This window comes from Dromaius novaehollandiae, chromosome 1, assembly GCF_036370855.1.
Source record: "Dromaius novaehollandiae isolate bDroNov1 chromosome 1, bDroNov1.hap1, whole genome shotgun sequence".
NCBI lineage: Eukaryota > Metazoa > Chordata > Aves > Casuariiformes > Dromaiidae > Dromaius > Dromaius novaehollandiae.
In genome coordinates, this window is record NC_088098.1 from 152,621,448 (window position 1) to 152,638,753 (window position 17,306).

Genomic DNA, 17,306 nt, shown 5'->3' on the forward strand with positions numbered 1-17,306 from the left:
CTCTGAGCTAAAAACAGTAAGATGCTGGGACAGTATTAGGGAGATGTGTCATCTATACTTGCCCTGTTCTTGATCTTGATGGGTGTCCACTTGTGGCCACTGCGGAAAACAGATGACTGGGTTACAGGCACCATTGCTCTGAACCACTGTGGCCACTCCTGGTTGGTTATGATCTCAGGCATGCTCTGATTAGGTAGTCCTAATGGATTAACCTGTTGAGTTGCACTGAATTCATGCATTCTTCACTTGTCTTATTTAGCAGCACTGAAGAGCTTCTGGGCAGGAGCAGAACTTGGGTGGGGGGAGGGACACTAGGATAAACCCTGCCATGTCCCAGGAGGGTAGGTGCCTCCACAGTTCACTGGCAGCTGAACTTCGATTTTGAGGATCACAGTTTGGGGCTAAGCCTTTAGATTCTGCTCTGGTCTCAGTCTGACAACATTCTTGTGAGCTTGACAAACAGTGTTATTCCTATTTCATGTGGAAGAGAACCTGGACATAGAGAGGCAATGGGTGACCCATGCTCTCATCCCAGATGTCTCTTCCCTAAGAATGTTCATTAGCAATACTGTAAAAACAGGAAAATTATATAATTATCCAGGGTCTTTTTTAAGGCAAATTATAGAGAGAGATACCCGTACCAGTTGGGAAGGGGCTGGTAATTTAGTGGTGTTTTGTCCAAAAACTTTTGGTCATAATGTGCCATCCGCTCAGTTTTTCTAAGGATGCTTTACTGAGCTGGTGAGTGTATAGAAATAGGAATGGGAGGAGATGTCCCTAAGTACAGATTGCAGCATTTTGGATGTTACTTTGGAAACATCTCCAGTGTGTTACTGAAGCACAGTCCTCTGAAAATGGAGACCTTGATTTTTTGTCACATTAACTTGGATGCTCTTTGAGCATTACTGCCTGGGCAAGGGAGCACTCTGTTAGCTGCCACTTGCCCAGGTGTCTGGCTGTCCCTACGCAGAAGGTGGCAATGAAAAAGTGTGGCCAGTTGTTGCTGCCTGTCAGCTTGCCTGGTCTGGTGCAGGGGCTCAGAGCTTTCCCACTGTCGCACAAGAGCAACTCCAGGGCTTCTCTATGCTGCACAAGGAGTCAAGAAAGGATCAGGGTGTGTTTTATCCCATATTTAATTTATCTTGAGAATTTCTTCTCTTCAGAGTAAGAGGGTTTTTTTACCCTAATTGTTAGCCTTGACAAACTAACCCACGACCTGAAAGTCCCACCCATGGCCAGACTCAGGCAAGCCAACTTCTGCTACAGGTAACACCTGTGTAAATGTGGTGTTTTCAGATTACTGCCTAAGTACCAGCTGTGCAATCTGATTGTTTTCAGCTGGCACCCTACTCTCTCCAGGGTGACCTCATTAGTCCTGATGAAATTGTGAAACAGCAACTCTGGCCACTATTTAACTTTCTTGCTCCTAGTGATGTATGAGGGGAAGTCAAGGGAGAGTTCTTTTTAAATCACATCATTGGTTTGCTTGGCTGGCAGCTAGACAAGTCCTTCTTTTTATTTGTAAACTATGAAAATTTCTCATGGACTCACTGATACAATAAACTTGGAATCTTGCAGTGCCTCTTTAACAGAGTTTCCCGCAGTATAAGTAGCGTGGGTTATACTGTGTCTGCAAACTCTGCACAAAAGCCAAATGTCCATTAGGAGTTACACATCTAAGCCAAAGAGGCACACTTGTAGAAATGAAAAAGGTAAATAAAGTGAGATTTTGTTTTAAAGTATTTACTTACCTAACAGAAAGAATGTTAAGAAAGCAAATGTATGTTTGAGTTTGCAGACATCAGAAGGTAACATAGTCAAGAATATATTGCTAATATATTCAGAGCGGCAATTGCTTTCTCACCATTACCATCAGAATTATACAGAGCACAACAGATCATTAAAAAGGTAGACTAAATAAATAGCACCTACTATAGCCCCTTTAACCAGTCACAGAACTTATTTTTATAACAACAGCATGTGTCACATTAGCAGCTACTTAAACCCCTCTTTCTCTGTTGCTTAAAAAGGGCCTTGAGAGACTAAGGTTGCTTGGTGAATCTCTCCAAACAGCTATCTTAGCTAATGCTGCCAACTATTGGCAAATTTGCCAGCTGGTCATGTTTGCAGAAGACTTGTTTTATGTTCCTAAACATAAACATCCAGTGCCAGTGTAGAGACTACAGGACATCCAAGACATCTTGGTGGAGCTGGTTTACATGATACAGGACTTAACAAAGACCCTTTTGAAGTGACAGCTGGAGGCCAAACTGGATTCCTTAGAGCATCTAAAATAGCACTTGGACACTTATGCTTGGGTACATGAATTGTTCCGTTTCTGTTTCTAGTAAGAGAAGTTTTGTTTTTTCCAGTTTGTTCCCAACACCTGTTTCTTCAGTCAGTCATATTTCAGTAAGATTAATGGCATGTTCTGATTTACTAAACTCACCAACACTTTTCAAATATTGGAAATTATTGTTTTAGGAGAAGCTGAAAAGCATAATTCATCAGTACTGTATGTACAATCAGCTAAGACATGAAGAGAGGGTATCAGAGATTTTAGATTTCAAAAAGTACTTTTAGCATGATGAGAAGTAGATCTGTAGTGTAAAGGTCCATGGTTAAATCCTTACCCAGGGAGACAAGGCCCACACTCTGCATCATTCTCCTGATTGCCAGGTGTCATGACGGTGGCTCGAAAAAATCCCTCGCAGTCTTTGTGCCGTCTGCATATCTGGTACCCCCCTCTGGAAAACTTTTCGGAAGGGCAAGGAATGCAGCCATAGTCCTCATCTTTGGTGCCATATCCGCATGTCTACAACAACACAAAGCCGTTGAAAAATAAGCTTGCGTTGTACATAATCTTCTAGGAAAAGATAAAATGCATAGTCTGGCCCGATGGCTTTGTGGCACTATTTAATATCAGGAGAATGAAGATCCTTCTTTGGTCCCCTGGTGTCTATACTAAAAAGGTTGTGGAACCACAGGGACGCAGTATGTCATGTCCTAGAGGGGGAACAGAGGACCTGGAGCATCATACTCTGTGCAAGTGACCGCCCATGACTATTTAAATCATATTCCAGCAAGTCTCAGAGGTGAATTTCAGCTTCTGCACTGCTGAAAAATAAATTGAAAACCAGAGGAGTAGAAAATTATGGGGGAAAAAGGGTTCCAGCAGGGATATCTGTGATCTTGTTTTGATGATAGAAAAGGCCACAAGGAATGTCACAAAAGGCAATGTTTATATGGGACTTGGTAGCCCCTGAACTCACATTTACCAGATGAACATTATGTTTAGATTAAATAAAACTAATACCAACTGATTATTATTCAAATATTCTTGTTTAGGACTACCAACTGTGTGAAATTCTTGCAATAGGATGTTTATCCTATTAAAACCAAAGAGGATTTCAGTAATTTATTCTTTAATATGCAACAATTATCTGCTGTAAATCAAATGGTTACTTAGAAACGATAATTTAAAATGTTGCAGATGCTTCCAAGTTTCTCTAGTGCCACAATATCTTAGCAGGAGAACAAAATTAAATTCTCTGTGGGGGCCCAGTGAGCACGCCAAACTAACCTATTTATCACACAATGCTGGAATGGCAGAGTCATTTTTTAAATAACTTTTGAGATGAGAACGCATTGGCAGAGACTGTGTGTGAAACTTTTACATTAGAACTTTCAAAATACTACTTTTAATAGACTACTTCTGGGCTGTGGTTTACGGATGCCTAAGTGCGTGACACCTTGCTCTCACAACACACTTAGACATGCGAGCATTGCTGGGTAAATGAAGTCATGTATGGCCTCAACAGCATGCTGGATAAGCATTGATTTCTTTCCCCTTTTTCTCTCGTATTGATGTATTAACACCATGTAACACAGCATTTTTTTTTTTTAAAAAAAGGATTAGTTGTGGTTTTTGATCCTAAAATTGCTTGTTGGGTTGCTGAGCTTTGGAGTCGTCTTGTGTGATAGACTCAGTTGTGTTTAGCAGTGCCCCAAGCCACTGAGCTGCGCTGCTGTGAGCAGCCAGCCCAAGCAACACACTGCACTCCTGCAGCCCATCTCTCAGATCTCGTCTTTGGCTTTTGACATTTGTCCTACTCCAAGCAGAGGAATCTGAAATTACCATATAAGGCTCCTCGCCCGGCTCGCACTTGGGACAGTCGTGGCACATGCCAGTGGTCTGGTTGTAGTATTCATTCTCACCGCAGTTGGAGTATTCAGCACTCACCGAGTACACCAGGGAAACCTGTCACCAGAGAGCATTGCAAAGCCCTGTTACTTTCATTGCCTCCATTCCCTGTGCCCAGCCTCTTCCCCTTGCCAGGCAGCCATAGCTCAGAAGATGTGGGGCTGACACATCAGCACAAGGCATCCCTAAAGCTGCTGCTCAGAAATGCAAAAAGACTCAGTGGTAGGTGCTTCAGTGTGGGCGTTTCAAGGCACTGGGGGCTGCCCTGAAGGGCCGTGCAGCGCTTGGTCTGCTAGCATGGGAGCCTAGCAAACGTTGCACGTTGCGCTGCCGAATTCTTTGTGGATTTACCACCTACCGGGATCTGCAGCCCTAAATTAGGCATCTGGGCTTCCTTCCCAACATATGGGTGGCTCAGGTGCCTAGCGACAAGAGCCACAAAAGCTGTCGGATCGAGGAAAGCCCTCCCCAGGCTGCCCCAGGCAGGTGTGGGCTCAAGGCCCCTCCAGCAGAAGATAAAGCATCTTCCCATCTCCTGAACGAGTGGGTTCCCCCTGCAGGGAAGACCAGTGCTGACACCTTTCCTTTGCAGTGGCCATGCTCGAGGTGCACCACGGCCCACAGGAAGGTGGTGTGATGCTGGGCAGGACACGAACCCCAATGGCAGGGCCACTGGCGAGTGGCTCCTCACCAAGTGCCACGACACAGCAGAGGGGCCACTACAGTTTTGGGCAATCTAGTTGTGTCATGAGATCTTTCCAGAGCGTTCACGTTCACGTTTGCTGGCTCCGCTATTCTTCAAAATACTGCAGCCTGTGATTCCTGGCATTAATTCCCACACTCTCCCATGCAGCCAGCACCTCAGCCAAAACCCTCACCGCTCCCGCTTCTAATGAGCCTTCGTAGATGTGGCTGCAAGGGATAATTATAGCAGCCTGAGACAATGAGCTGGCTTGGGCCCCAGCCCCACCATGGGGCCAGCCATGCGACCTGCGACACTCAGGCTCATGGGCTCTCTCAGGGCTTGGCTGCCAGAGCAGAGGTCTCTCCTGTTTTCAGTCTTTCTCCTTCCCCTTCCTCTCCAACAGCCTCTCCCACAATTTTGGAAATGCCGATTTAGACACATGCTCAAGTCTAAGCAGCGCTAAAGTACATGCTTGAGTGTCTTACTGAGTGAACACTGATCACTGAATTGCTTTTCAGGTCTGAATTGCCTGTAGATGTGCTATGACAATTCACAAATGTCTGCAAAGACCGAAACAGAACTCAGTTATCTTTGCATGCTCGATATATCTACATACATAAATACCTACCACCAGAAAAGGGAACATGTGAGTCCATTTACGTTCACCCAGGTGAGCCATATTCTCTTGATATTTTACCTGAAAAGATAGAATCGGTGATTGTTTATGAATATTAGTAAATATTTGCACGTGTTGCCAAAATAACAACAGAGGAACCCACAGCGAGAACAAAGGTTACATGGGAATGATGCCTGCAGTTATATAAAGGGCTAAACAAAGCAGGGAAGACGCATGCATGTGCACACGCATACACACATACACATGCATACGCACACGCAGGCTACGCACATTTGCTGCACATCTCTTCTCTCTCTTTGGGAGAAAACAATTGCACAACAGAGCCTGATCTTGTAACCTTTATAAAACTAGGTTGAAGATAAGGAATGAGATCTGAACACTGGCATTTCTTCAGATTGGCCTGCTGAGAAACCCTCCAGGGGAGGAACCAAGAGCTGGGCCTTGACTGCTAAATACAAGAGGGCCAGGGGTCAGTAGCATAGACCGGCCTGCATCCATGGTGCTTGACCTCTCTACATCAGATTTATCTAGGAAAAGTCTAGTTGGAGCAGTCAAAACCAGTGCCAGGGAGTGAAATGACAACCAGACAGTGTGGGCAGCTGGCACTCCAGGGTTATGGCTTTCTCTCCGGCTTTCACATACCCACTTGGAAAGCCCAGAGCTGCCTTCAGCAGGAGGAAGTGTTGGCTGCTTTTCATTTTTCATAACCAAACTGTACACTGAAGACGTTAAACTGAAGTTAGAAGCCAAACTATTTTTTAAGTGCTGTTACAATGACTGGGGAAAATAAAGGGCGTGATCTCTATGTTATAAACATACCTGCTAATTTATTTCATTTCTTTAAATTCAGTTCTATGAATAATTTTGAATAAGAGCTAATGTTACATATTTTTATGCTGAATTTCTTTCTAAGGGAAAAAAACAACAGGAAAGGAGGCACAAATTGCTTCTCTAGCATGATACAACATATTTAATGGTATTGCTACAGCACAAAAATGCCCTAGGGATCTTACAACTTCAGAACTCAAATGTTTGAGACACAATTACAAGACTTTGGTCCTAGCAGATGTAAACTACATTTTAAAGTTTGCAAGTCTCAGACACTTTGCAAGGCTTTTAGTCTCCCAGCAGGGTACAATTACTGCTTTGTGTGACATTCAAGCATACACACTATGTTAGAGCAGGGCTCTAGTGTCTCAGATGATAGCCACTAACATTTACATTTTTAAACACTAAGCAGATTAAGCAAAGATTATATCACTCCAGCATCAAGCTATGAACTTGCTTTATAAGTTCCTTCTAGCAATTGGGCTAGCTGAGACAGGTAACTGGGTGGGTGGGTGGACAAACTGAATTATGAGTATCTTCATTTCTTCAGAAAACTGCACTTGAAAGCTAGAAACAAAAGAAAATCGGAGATAAACTGTCCTAAATCTGGAGGTGAGAGATGGAAGATTGTCATGTAATTTTATAAACTGTCAAACATTTAAGTGGGACAAAGGCTGTAGCTGCTACAGTGTAGTTACTTGGAAAATTTCCAAGGATATAATCTTAACACTTATGCCTGTTAAACTGAATCCTAATTATAAGAGAGCCTGTTAGAGTTTAAATATGAATATTTTTAAGGCTTTGTCCACATTGTTACTACAAAGATCATATTTATTATAAGTTGTCTCTTGGGCTGTTCAGGGCCAGAAATTTCACTGATAAAATTTACATCTGTAAATCTACAGGAAAAGTATGTCTTATAATAAAAACATGCTTCACTTGCTTTCAAGCCACCCAGATGTTTACAGTTTGAGGTACTTATATGCAATCATAGCCAGATTTGAAAAATGGAAATGAAGCAGTGTAGCCTATTAATGTATAATACAATCTTCTCCATCCATTTGGTATTTATTTACATAAAATGTTGAAAGTGTCAAGTTATACATACATACATAATATATTTTTCTCTCTCTCAGTATAAATATACATGTAGGGGTATGTTTTGTATGTACACATACATTTTTTCCCTGTGTTCCATCATTATGCTTAGCAATATGTCAAGCATATGGGAAATATTTTTTAAGTGGAAAAAGGCAGTTCAAAGTACTGCATATGGCCAGATTAGAAGAGCAGGGCAGACTTTTCCCACACTCAAGTACATTGTCATAAACTGGAAGTGTTATTTTGTGTTCATTTATTTATTTATTGTTAATTTGGAGTTAACAAACAAAATGTTTACTTTATTTTTATAATGCAGGAGTGGGGAAAGGAAGGTGGGAGAGGTTTCTGGCAGTAGGGGCGTAGGTAGCTCCTCAGCTGGGATGCTATCTGACAGTGTACACAAAGACTGCTCTTGGGCTTGCTGTCAATTTTCAAGCATGTTAATTTACACCTACGCCATATTATCACACTATCACACAGTAAGCCCATCCACACAATAGAGGATTTTCCGGCCCTAAAATGATTTTTGTCTCTAGCCGACATATGTAGAGATATGCAAAATTTGGACAATTAGCTCATGTCTGCCAAGAAGCAGGGAAAATGTTTCCGGTTACTGTGGTCCATGAGCAGTCCTAATCGCCCAGAGCAATTAATTCTGAGAAATACTTGACTGAATTTACATAAAATGCACCTTTCCTTGTATTCCCAGTTACATATATTAATCTGTATGTCAGTGGATTCTCAGAGGGTATCTTGGCTGGGACCCCAATGTGAGACACTGCTGCTCCACCAGCGGGGATGCCGAAAAGCTTTTGACAGCATCAAGCTCATAGCTGCTTACAGCCGTTTGGGAGGCTTTACGTCATGCAAACAAATGAAAAGCTGCCTTTTGATGTCAGAAACCTTCTGGGTCCAAGCACTGGAGAAATTTTGAAAGTAGGTAATGTTTGCTTTCAGATCACCCTGTGATAGGGAGGTGGAGAAAACAGGAGACATGAATCCAGAAAGAGGCAGGTGGAGCTGTGTCATCCTGGGAAGCCTCTGGGAGCACAGCAGGGAGTTTGGGCCCTCTGGAGTCAGATACAGTGGATGGAGAGAAGGAAGGGAGGGAGGAAAAGTCTGTTTACACAGATTTGGCCTCTATGACTGATTTTCAAATGAACACGGCAGAATCAAGAGACATTCCTGTTCGAGATATGTCTGTTATATCACACGGGTTGCCATGATGCTGGCCTTGAAGGTTGTCCCAATATTCCCATGGAGCCAGAAATGAAGTTCCAGATTTTAAGCAAACTGGAGGCTGTTACGTGTGAGCAGAGGCATGCTAAGGCCCTTCTTAGTTCAGGAGCTGAGGAGCAGACCAAGCTGTCTATGTATAGCTTTACTTTTCCAGTAATACCCTTTACCTGTGAGTGTTTGGCAGCCAAAATCAAAGTCTTGGTCTACTGCTGTTCTTTTGGACTACTGGTGCTAAAACACGGGTAGGAAGTCCAGATTAAAACATATACTAATGCGCAGAAACAGTTTTGCAAATCCTTCCCGCCCCTCCACCTGTATCTGAGATTTTGAGAAAGAACACCTTGATTTTTGCTGGTTTTCTCTTACAAGTTCAGTCCTTTATTGTTTGCAGGTAAATATTAGTTGTAGCAAAGTATCAGCTGATGAGCACAGATCTACGGGCCCTGAAAAATTAATCAGTGCAAAGCATTGTCAGTCTGGTGGGTTTTGACTAAAACCAATGGCTCCGTCCTGCCAGCACCTCTGAGAGGGAAGGAGCCGGAAGCAGATGCTTGCTGGGGTCGTTTGATGGCTCCGACAGCAGTAAGGGCTCTCCTGCCTCTTGTCTGCTGATCCTGCCACAGCTCGTGACTCATGTTTTTGCTTAAGACGTGGGTGTCTCTGGAGAGGAGGTGTAAAACACAGACTTGTGTCTTTATAGATCAGGTGCGTAATACACAGCAAGTCTAGTCATGACTAGAGAGGTTTGCTAATTACAACTATATTTGCCTTTTGGAGCATATCTGTTAAAAACTGTTAAGAATATACACATAAGCTGACAGTAAAAAGGAAGACTATTTTCCCAGTGGCAACCACAGCAAAAAGCACTAGAGACTCATCTCAGCTTCTCTCCAGTAGACTGCAAGGCACAAATTTGGCCTGTGGGGATAAGAAAAGAGACGCCTGGGACCCTATTACTCAAATATTTCTCTTCCTGGGGAAAGGCCCTTCTACATACTCTTTGTGGCATCTTACCAGGAATTGGAAGCATCTTACCAAGAAGTGGCAGAAATAATTAAATAAATAACCCCCCAGCAGAAAATGCTTAGTTCGTAAAATCGGAAGGAAAAAAAGTGGTGTTCACTGGAGTCAACCTTTGAATTTGTTTATTTACTTGGATGATTAGGTAGCATTGCCACTATATTTACAGTATCCACTAGTTAATGGAGTAAATATAGAGAACATGCAAACAATGAGGTTACCATTGCTAGTGGTCTAGGCTAAAACTGGCAACTTTCAATAGATAGCCTTAATTATTATTTTAATTCTGTGACTTCAGCAGTAATACAGTGCAAAAGCTAATTTCCTATCCTAGATAATCTTATTTAAAAAAAGGTTGAGAAAAGGAAAAAAAAGAGAAACATGGTCTGAGTTACTTAAATATGTGTTTCTTAATGTTGCAGAGAAGCTTGTTTTGGTGCCTCTGTGCATTTCTTTAATTTCATCACTGCTGTACACATATTTAAAGGACAAAAAGCCTCACTTCAAGAGAGGGAAAGGCACAATGGCTCTCCCAGAGAACTTCACCATTTTGATACTTCTTTGTGCATTTCTCTTTTCAAGTTTTCTAAGGAGCAAATTGGCTACCAGGTGTGTGGTTATGAACTGAGTTCCTGAAAAGCTGGCAAATCAATATTGATCAATATCAATATCAAATCCACATTCAAAATCTCAGCTGCTAAGAACAACAATAGAGATGGACAGCAGCATGGGAGAGAAAAGGTTTCATATAAATAAATATGGGCAGGTCATAGGCACTTCCTCAGTGCCACCAGCAAATGCAGTGCTTGCCCTGAGTTCCTGAGGTCTATGAAAGGAACCCTATCAACTGCCTTTTCCAGAGATTATCACAGTTTTTTTGCTTTGGCTCAGTAGATAATTTTTATATGTTCCTGATATTGCTAAGTCTTTCTTAACTGAGATAAGCATGCAATCTTCAGAGCCTCACAAGTTTCAGAGTTCAGCTACAAATTTGTTTGGCTCCAGCCTTGTTAAAAAAGATGTGGCTTGAATTTTTTCTTCCAGGAGGAAAGAGGATTCTCTCAGCCCATCATTGAATGACAATGATGGCAGCACAGTCCTGGAGAGAGAATAAACCTAGAAAACTGTAAGTAAATAAAAACATAGCGATTATGATGAAAACTATTTTGTAGCCTTGGTTACAGTGTGCATTGTTCCGAGCACCAGGAAAAAATATTGCACAGAACAATATTACATTTGCAGGACAAGGTGCTGTTTCCCATATCTACTTTTATCATCTTGACCTTGCAAATATACCTTAAGAATTACCTCAGAAAGAGATGTAAAAAGTGTTTAAATGATACAACTGTGTTCTTTCTTTTACCTGAAACGTCAAAAGGAAGGTAGAACAGCTAAAACTTCACATAAAATTAAATTCCTCCTGTGACCCAGGAACTCCATCAGAAAAATAATTCATTGCTGGGGCATAGGAGCAATTTTTTTTTTCCAGTGGGAGTTGTATTGATTAGAGGAGACATTAAAGATCCTTTAATTTGTTAATGGGGGCACTGGGTGCTGAAGACGTGGGGGTAATAAAGACTAGCTCTCCTGCCTCTTCACAGACATGCTTATCTGGAAACTACATCTGGAAGTCTGTACTCAAACCTGCTTTCTCATTTTACATAAAGACACATGTTGGTTCTAGTGTAGACAGGTCATCTGCTTTCCGAAAATATTTTCAGGGGAAGAAAAAAAGAATACAATGGAGGAAAAAAGCAAAAGAAAGAGAGGAAGAAAAGACTCTTTCAACATACTTAGTGCAGCTGGCATGCATTCCCAAGGGAACGGTGACATTAATGAGGCACAGTGTAAGGCTGGGATCCCCCGGCTACGTGTGCACATATGTCTCCCGCTGGCCTGACACAACTGCACTTCCCCCATGGCATCACCCACACGTGAAGGGTGCAGGCCTGGGCCCCAGCGCGGGAGAGGGGCGGGCAGCCATGGTCTCCCCACCACCGGCCCCGGGAGCGTCCGTGGGTTTCGGTGATGTTTCCTTTAGAAGGGCTGATATTTTGGTGGGTAAGCAGTGCTACAGGGGAAAAAAAGCACTTGTAAGCTCCTGCCACAGAGTCTGCTCTTGTAGCTCCCCTGTTAGTGCTGCCTATTTTATACGAATAAGAAAATACTAATTAGGGCAAAAATGTATGCAGGGACTTCTACCTTCCCCAGTCAAAAGAGTGCCCTGACCCTTAGGCTAAGATACATGCTCTCTTCTGTTTTCTGTAATAATAATAAAAGAAAAAGATTTGGGATTTGTTCTGACACACAATTAAAAAAATTCAGGAGCCTCATATTTGTGATGGGGGAAAAAAAAAATCTTGACTTTTGTGTCCATGAGGATTTTTCTCAGTGGGAGAGCCTTGCTTTAAAATTTGTTGAAAAAAGAAGTATTTGGAGGTGGTTTACATGAAGCCTTCTCTTTTATTTTCACCCCATCCTTACATCTGTTGGGAAGTGTCAGAGCTGACATTGCTTCTTGTTTGCGTGTCTGTCTGTTTTAGAAGGGCTAGGGCTTGTCTCTGAAGGAACTTTGGCCCTGGTGATGGTGGAAGAAGCTCGCCGGAAGCCTGTCACGGCTCTGTCGCCCAGACGAGCTCGCCCAGGTTCCACCTTACACGCCCAAGAAAAATTTTGAAGGAATATGATAAAAAAAAATCCCAATTCCCTAATCTAATAATTCTAACAGAAGAATTAGCAAGCTGTAAATGAATGAGTACAGCTATGCAGTGTGTACCAGGTCATCCCAGTGTTCCTTTTTACTGGTCTCAACACATTCTAGGTGGCAAATGACATAATGAGAAGAACAGTTTGAGTCTTGGCTTGTGTTATTAAGATTGATAAGGATTTGTGAGCTCAAGCTCACACTTTGCTTCTTTTTTTCAGGGTCCAATTCCGTAAGCTGCTGAGCATCTTCAAAATTCACAGAATTCAGGAAGCAGAGGATTTTTAGCATTCTGCAAAGACTGACATCTTTTTTATAAAATAAAGGTTGATGGACATAACAGAGTTGGAGGAATTTAGAAATACTTTACAGGAAAAAATTCAGGTAAAAATCTATACCAACCGAATTTATATAAATAGAAAACAGAATAGGAATGCTACAGTGCCCATCAATAAATATGTCTATACTTAGTTCTGCAGCACATTTGCATTTCTTAGCTAAAAGCCAGAGGATTTGTTACAGAGGTCAAAACACCATGCTGGCTGCCTATAACTGCAAATTATTTCAAGATTATAGATGGCTTCCAAATACATTTTGTTAGTTTCATAATTAGCTTGCAGTTCTATTTTGCCCATGGCTTGTGTAAAAAACATCCAAACTACTGCATCTTATGTGGACACTGTGATAACAAACCCTGTACTGCTGTCGCTGGCTGCAGCAGAGCACAGTGGTACCTTTGTGGGGTGAACGTCCCAGGAATGGGTTCCTGTCCGAAGGAGGATGTTATTGGGACAGGTCCCATATGAACTTTCTTTCCCTGTACAAGCTCATTAAGCAACAATGAAGCATTTTCACTGTATTTGACAAATGTAATGAACTCAGTATTAGGTGGTGGTCATTTATACTTTGGTACTTGATTTCTGAGTCCCAGAAAAGCCTCTCATTTGTCAACAGGCCTCTCTCTCTCTTGCAGACAAAGGCATACATATGCTGCCCACAAAGATTATTTTTGTGTTATTCTACTTTTTACAGAACTTTGTTTGAAGGGGATTGATTATTTTTGTAAACCGAAGGCAGGCTGCATTTAAATTCAGAGCTATATCCCAGGCTGCCTGGGCCATCCTTGTTGGACATACCTGAGAGAGTGCCTGAAGCTGCTATTCGTAGCAACCACCCCGTGCGCAGGCTGGAGGAGGAACAACCACCTCTTTGTTTAACAGCAGCTGAAGTCGCATTATACACGTGGGCCTATATAAATTGTGTGTTTATAGGTATGCATGTGTGCATGCACACCTGTTTAAACGCACATGCCCCTAAAGAGGCTGGCTTTCCCTCAGATCAAACTGGATCTTTCAAAGCTCAGATAATGTCCTGCTACAAGGAAATCTCCCCGGTTAATGTGCACAAGCTTATGGTGAGAAAGTAGGTTGCCTCTGGTCCTAGGGAAGGTGAGTAAATCGCTTTCTCTGTTGGAATACTTTCTCTTTTGAGACTATAATCATGAAATATCTTCATAGTTTCTCTGAGGACCTCATTTTTTTTAATGAAGGTGTTTACATTCCTAATTAAGGAGTGCATTAAGCCTAGCGGTACCTTAGATAAACCTGTTACTAGGCTATGTCAAGCTGAGCCTTTCAAGGGAGCAAGCTAGTTTTAAAAACTGGTTATCCTCTGGGCTGGAAATGTGCAAGCCAAGAGCTTTCAATTAACTTGGGTTAATTACAAAATACCAGCAATGTAGTAATGTATTTAAAAATATAACACAGGTGCTAATGACCTTTTTTTTTTCTCTCCTCCCCCCCTTTTTTTCCCTCTGCAATAGCTAATGGCCTCTCACTTCACTCACAGTTAACATCCCCCTCCACAGGTGTTAACCACCCTTTTCTTTCATGTGGTGGAACTGATTAACATAAAAAGATTGATCTGAGAGTAATCATTTCTAACTTGTATTTAGCATGCATTGTGCTGGTGCTCTTTGGGCCTGCTGAAGGAACCAGGCCTGAGAGCTGTTTACTTTTTTTAGGTGTATCAGCTGGCCTAATAAAAGGCATCACTTCTGTCTATGTCCCTCTTTTCCTCCACAGCCTCCTGAGAACTTTGTGACAGTAACACCAGCAGTACTACATCAAATATAAGGTTGTGTGAGTAAATACTCAACTTCTTTCTTCTAAAGTAGCAATCTTGCAATTGTACCCTTGCTGTTTCAGCAGCAATACTGCCTTCCAGCTTGGCGTGCTCAGCAAATTTTGTTTGCAGTTTGCAACTTGTTATACCCAGGACCCTCAATAACATATTAAATAAGACAAGTCTTCAGAGAGTAGGCAGGAGCCTTCAGTTCAGTAATTATTCTTCCAGCACAACCCATCCATAGCTCCCTGCTTGCTCATTTTTTATCTGTTGAACCTATCCCATTTTCTTACATTCAAAGAATAGTTCCTCATGTGTAACTGTGTCAAGTGCCTTATTGAAGGCCAGACAGTCCATGGTACCTGCCTCCATTTAGAAAATAAAGCATCCCATCAAGGACAACATTGGAGTCTGGCATTACCTACTAAAGTCATATTGTATTGCGTCCAAAGAAAGTTTCTATTTCTTCTAGGCTTTTACAGAAGACACAGCTGCATTTCTTGTGTAAAAACCACTAACAAAACAACTGCAGCTATTGACCTCAAGCGTAGATGGGGGAACAGGGAATATCTTCAGGATTAGGCTATCAGCAGCCAAAACTTTCATAAAAAGAAACTCCCCCTCCAGGGGATAGGGCTGCTACTAACTTCTTATTTGGGTACTACTAAGCCTAGCTTACATATTGTCTTCAGATACACTGTATTTCATGTTGGCTTTATATTTCTTCTTTTCCCCCTCCCCTGATAACCACTTGTTTAGTTGAACACAGGTGCCTTTTATGGTGGTACAGCATTACTATGCTGTGAGCAGAAAATGAGATTTTTACCATATGCACTTTCATTTCTTTAACCCATCCCTGTGACACAAACAAAAAAAATGCTTGTGAAGATGTAGCGTGAACAGCCAATGGCATTACCTTATACTGAAGCAGAGGTGAAGTGATAGAAACATGGGAAAAATGGAGAGGATAACACCTGAGGAGAACTGAAGGAATGGCAAAGATCATGGCTTTATGGTTTTACTTTCTGCAGGCTACACCTTAGTTGCATACATCTTTAAAATTTATATTCATGTAAAGCTGCTGTTTGATAAAAAAGTCTTTGGACATGCTAAGAGTGTGACTGCAACTGTGAACCAAACTGCAGCTTTTACAACATTTTCTATGTTGCTGTAGGACAAATGAAACAAGAGGGTAGGAAAGGACCTCTGGGGAGCAGTGGCAGTACAAAGATGTCTGGAGGAAAAAGAGCCGGTGAGAGAGGGAAATGTAGAAGTAAAAAAACTGTGCTTAAAAGTTATTTCTAAAAATTTTAATATGCTCAGATAAACATTTTTTTTTCTGATACAAACCAGAAGGTGAGGGGTTTTCCTGCCGGCTGGGGAGGGATGTAATAGCGACTAAACCCAACTCTTTTCAGCTGCTTAAATGCTTATCCGTAACATCTGATGAGTCTTGAATCATTTTGGATTTGACTATTTTTTAAAAATGAGAACTTCCTATAATTTTCCTTAGAACATGATCCTCTGAAATGTTAAGTGTCACCCACAAGTGGCTGAAGACCTTTTGCTCCCTTTGACTTTAGCACTTGTTGAGAAAGAAGGTATTCTGGGACAGCATTATTTTGTACTGCTAAATTAAAACTGGGTACCAATCATCATCTACATAAACCACATTTAAATAGATTCAACACTGTCCTACCAATTAATAATCTAATTTTTTAATTTCGTATTTTTCAGATGAGTATGTTTTCTTTTATGCATGCTATGAATCAAGATCTTCAGAGCTGTATCTCCTAAACCAGATTCTGTTTCCACTGGGGGGCAGTACACTAGCACACACATTAATAATGTGATCATCATTTGCTTGTGAGACAGGTCTTTTTCCTAGAGAAATGTTTAGTTATCATGTGAGAATCTGCTTAATGTACCAAATGTGCACAGACAGATATGTCTAGTGAACATGTCTCCTCTACGTGCTGCTAGATTACTGAATTGTTAGCTGAACAACCAGCACTAACCAGCTGATGAAACTGAGTCTGTAAGTACAGAGGTAGTTTAAAGATAAACTATTTATTGGCACCAGGATCAACAGATTCTAAATTAGCTACAAAGCTGCAGGGAATAATGACATGTGAAGTCACTTTTTTTCTTTTTTTTCTTTTTTCTTTTTTCTTTTTTTTTTCTTTTAATTCTTAGCCCCTCAGGAGATTTGGGATGGTTTGATGTTCATCTGGAGACTTGTCAAAATTCTATAGAAACTTAATAGCCTGCCAACATGGGTGGTTGCTGCTTGGAGGCATTTCTACATGGCAAAGGTCCTGCATGCACATGGCAGACCTGTATCAGTCAAACACTGCTTGGAATGACATAAAAAAGGCACGGTGCAGTGTCAGGACACCGTACGCTGTATTTGAGGGATAATGTATGCATATCTGGGCTCTCCCCATGGCAGCCAAGCTGTGGGAGGAATCCATTTGGCCCCTAATTATTTTGAGCACTGCCTAAGCATTAAACCCCCCACGCTATGTACCAGGGTTTGGGTGGGACAGCACTCCTACCTCCTGGATAGAGCAGAAATGAAGACTGGAGGGCAGCCCAAGCGGCACGAAGAAACCAGGTGGAAGGAGGAACCAAGGAAAAAGTCTGGGCATGAAGGTAGAAGGCAGAAGCCTTGTGCCAGAGAAAGGGCTGGAGAGGGGCATGGAGGCTGAGGACTGGAGTAGGGAGTTAGGAAAAACTGGAAGGCACCGGAGCATAGGAC

At 41.9% G+C, this 17,306-nt stretch overlaps 1 protein-coding gene across 5 annotated transcripts in view; it reads right to left on the minus strand.

Annotated features, from left to right (window-relative positions):
• EDAR (ectodysplasin A receptor) overlaps positions 1-17,306 on the minus strand; it is a 74,570-nt gene that overhangs the window by 22,538 nt on the left and 34,726 nt on the right. For all 5 annotated transcript variants that reach the window (XM_026097008.2, XM_026097005.2, XM_026097007.2 and 2 more), the window contains 3 exons: positions 5,518-5,586; positions 4,139-4,261; positions 2,634-2,815 (listed from right to left, as the gene is read on the minus strand). In XM_026097008.2, coding sequence (XP_025952793.1) covers positions 2,634-2,815; positions 4,139-4,261; positions 5,518-5,568 — 356 coding nt within the window. In that variant the 5' untranslated portion in view covers positions 5,569-5,586. The remainder of the gene's footprint in view (positions 1-2,633; positions 2,816-4,138; positions 4,262-5,517; positions 5,587-17,306) is intronic.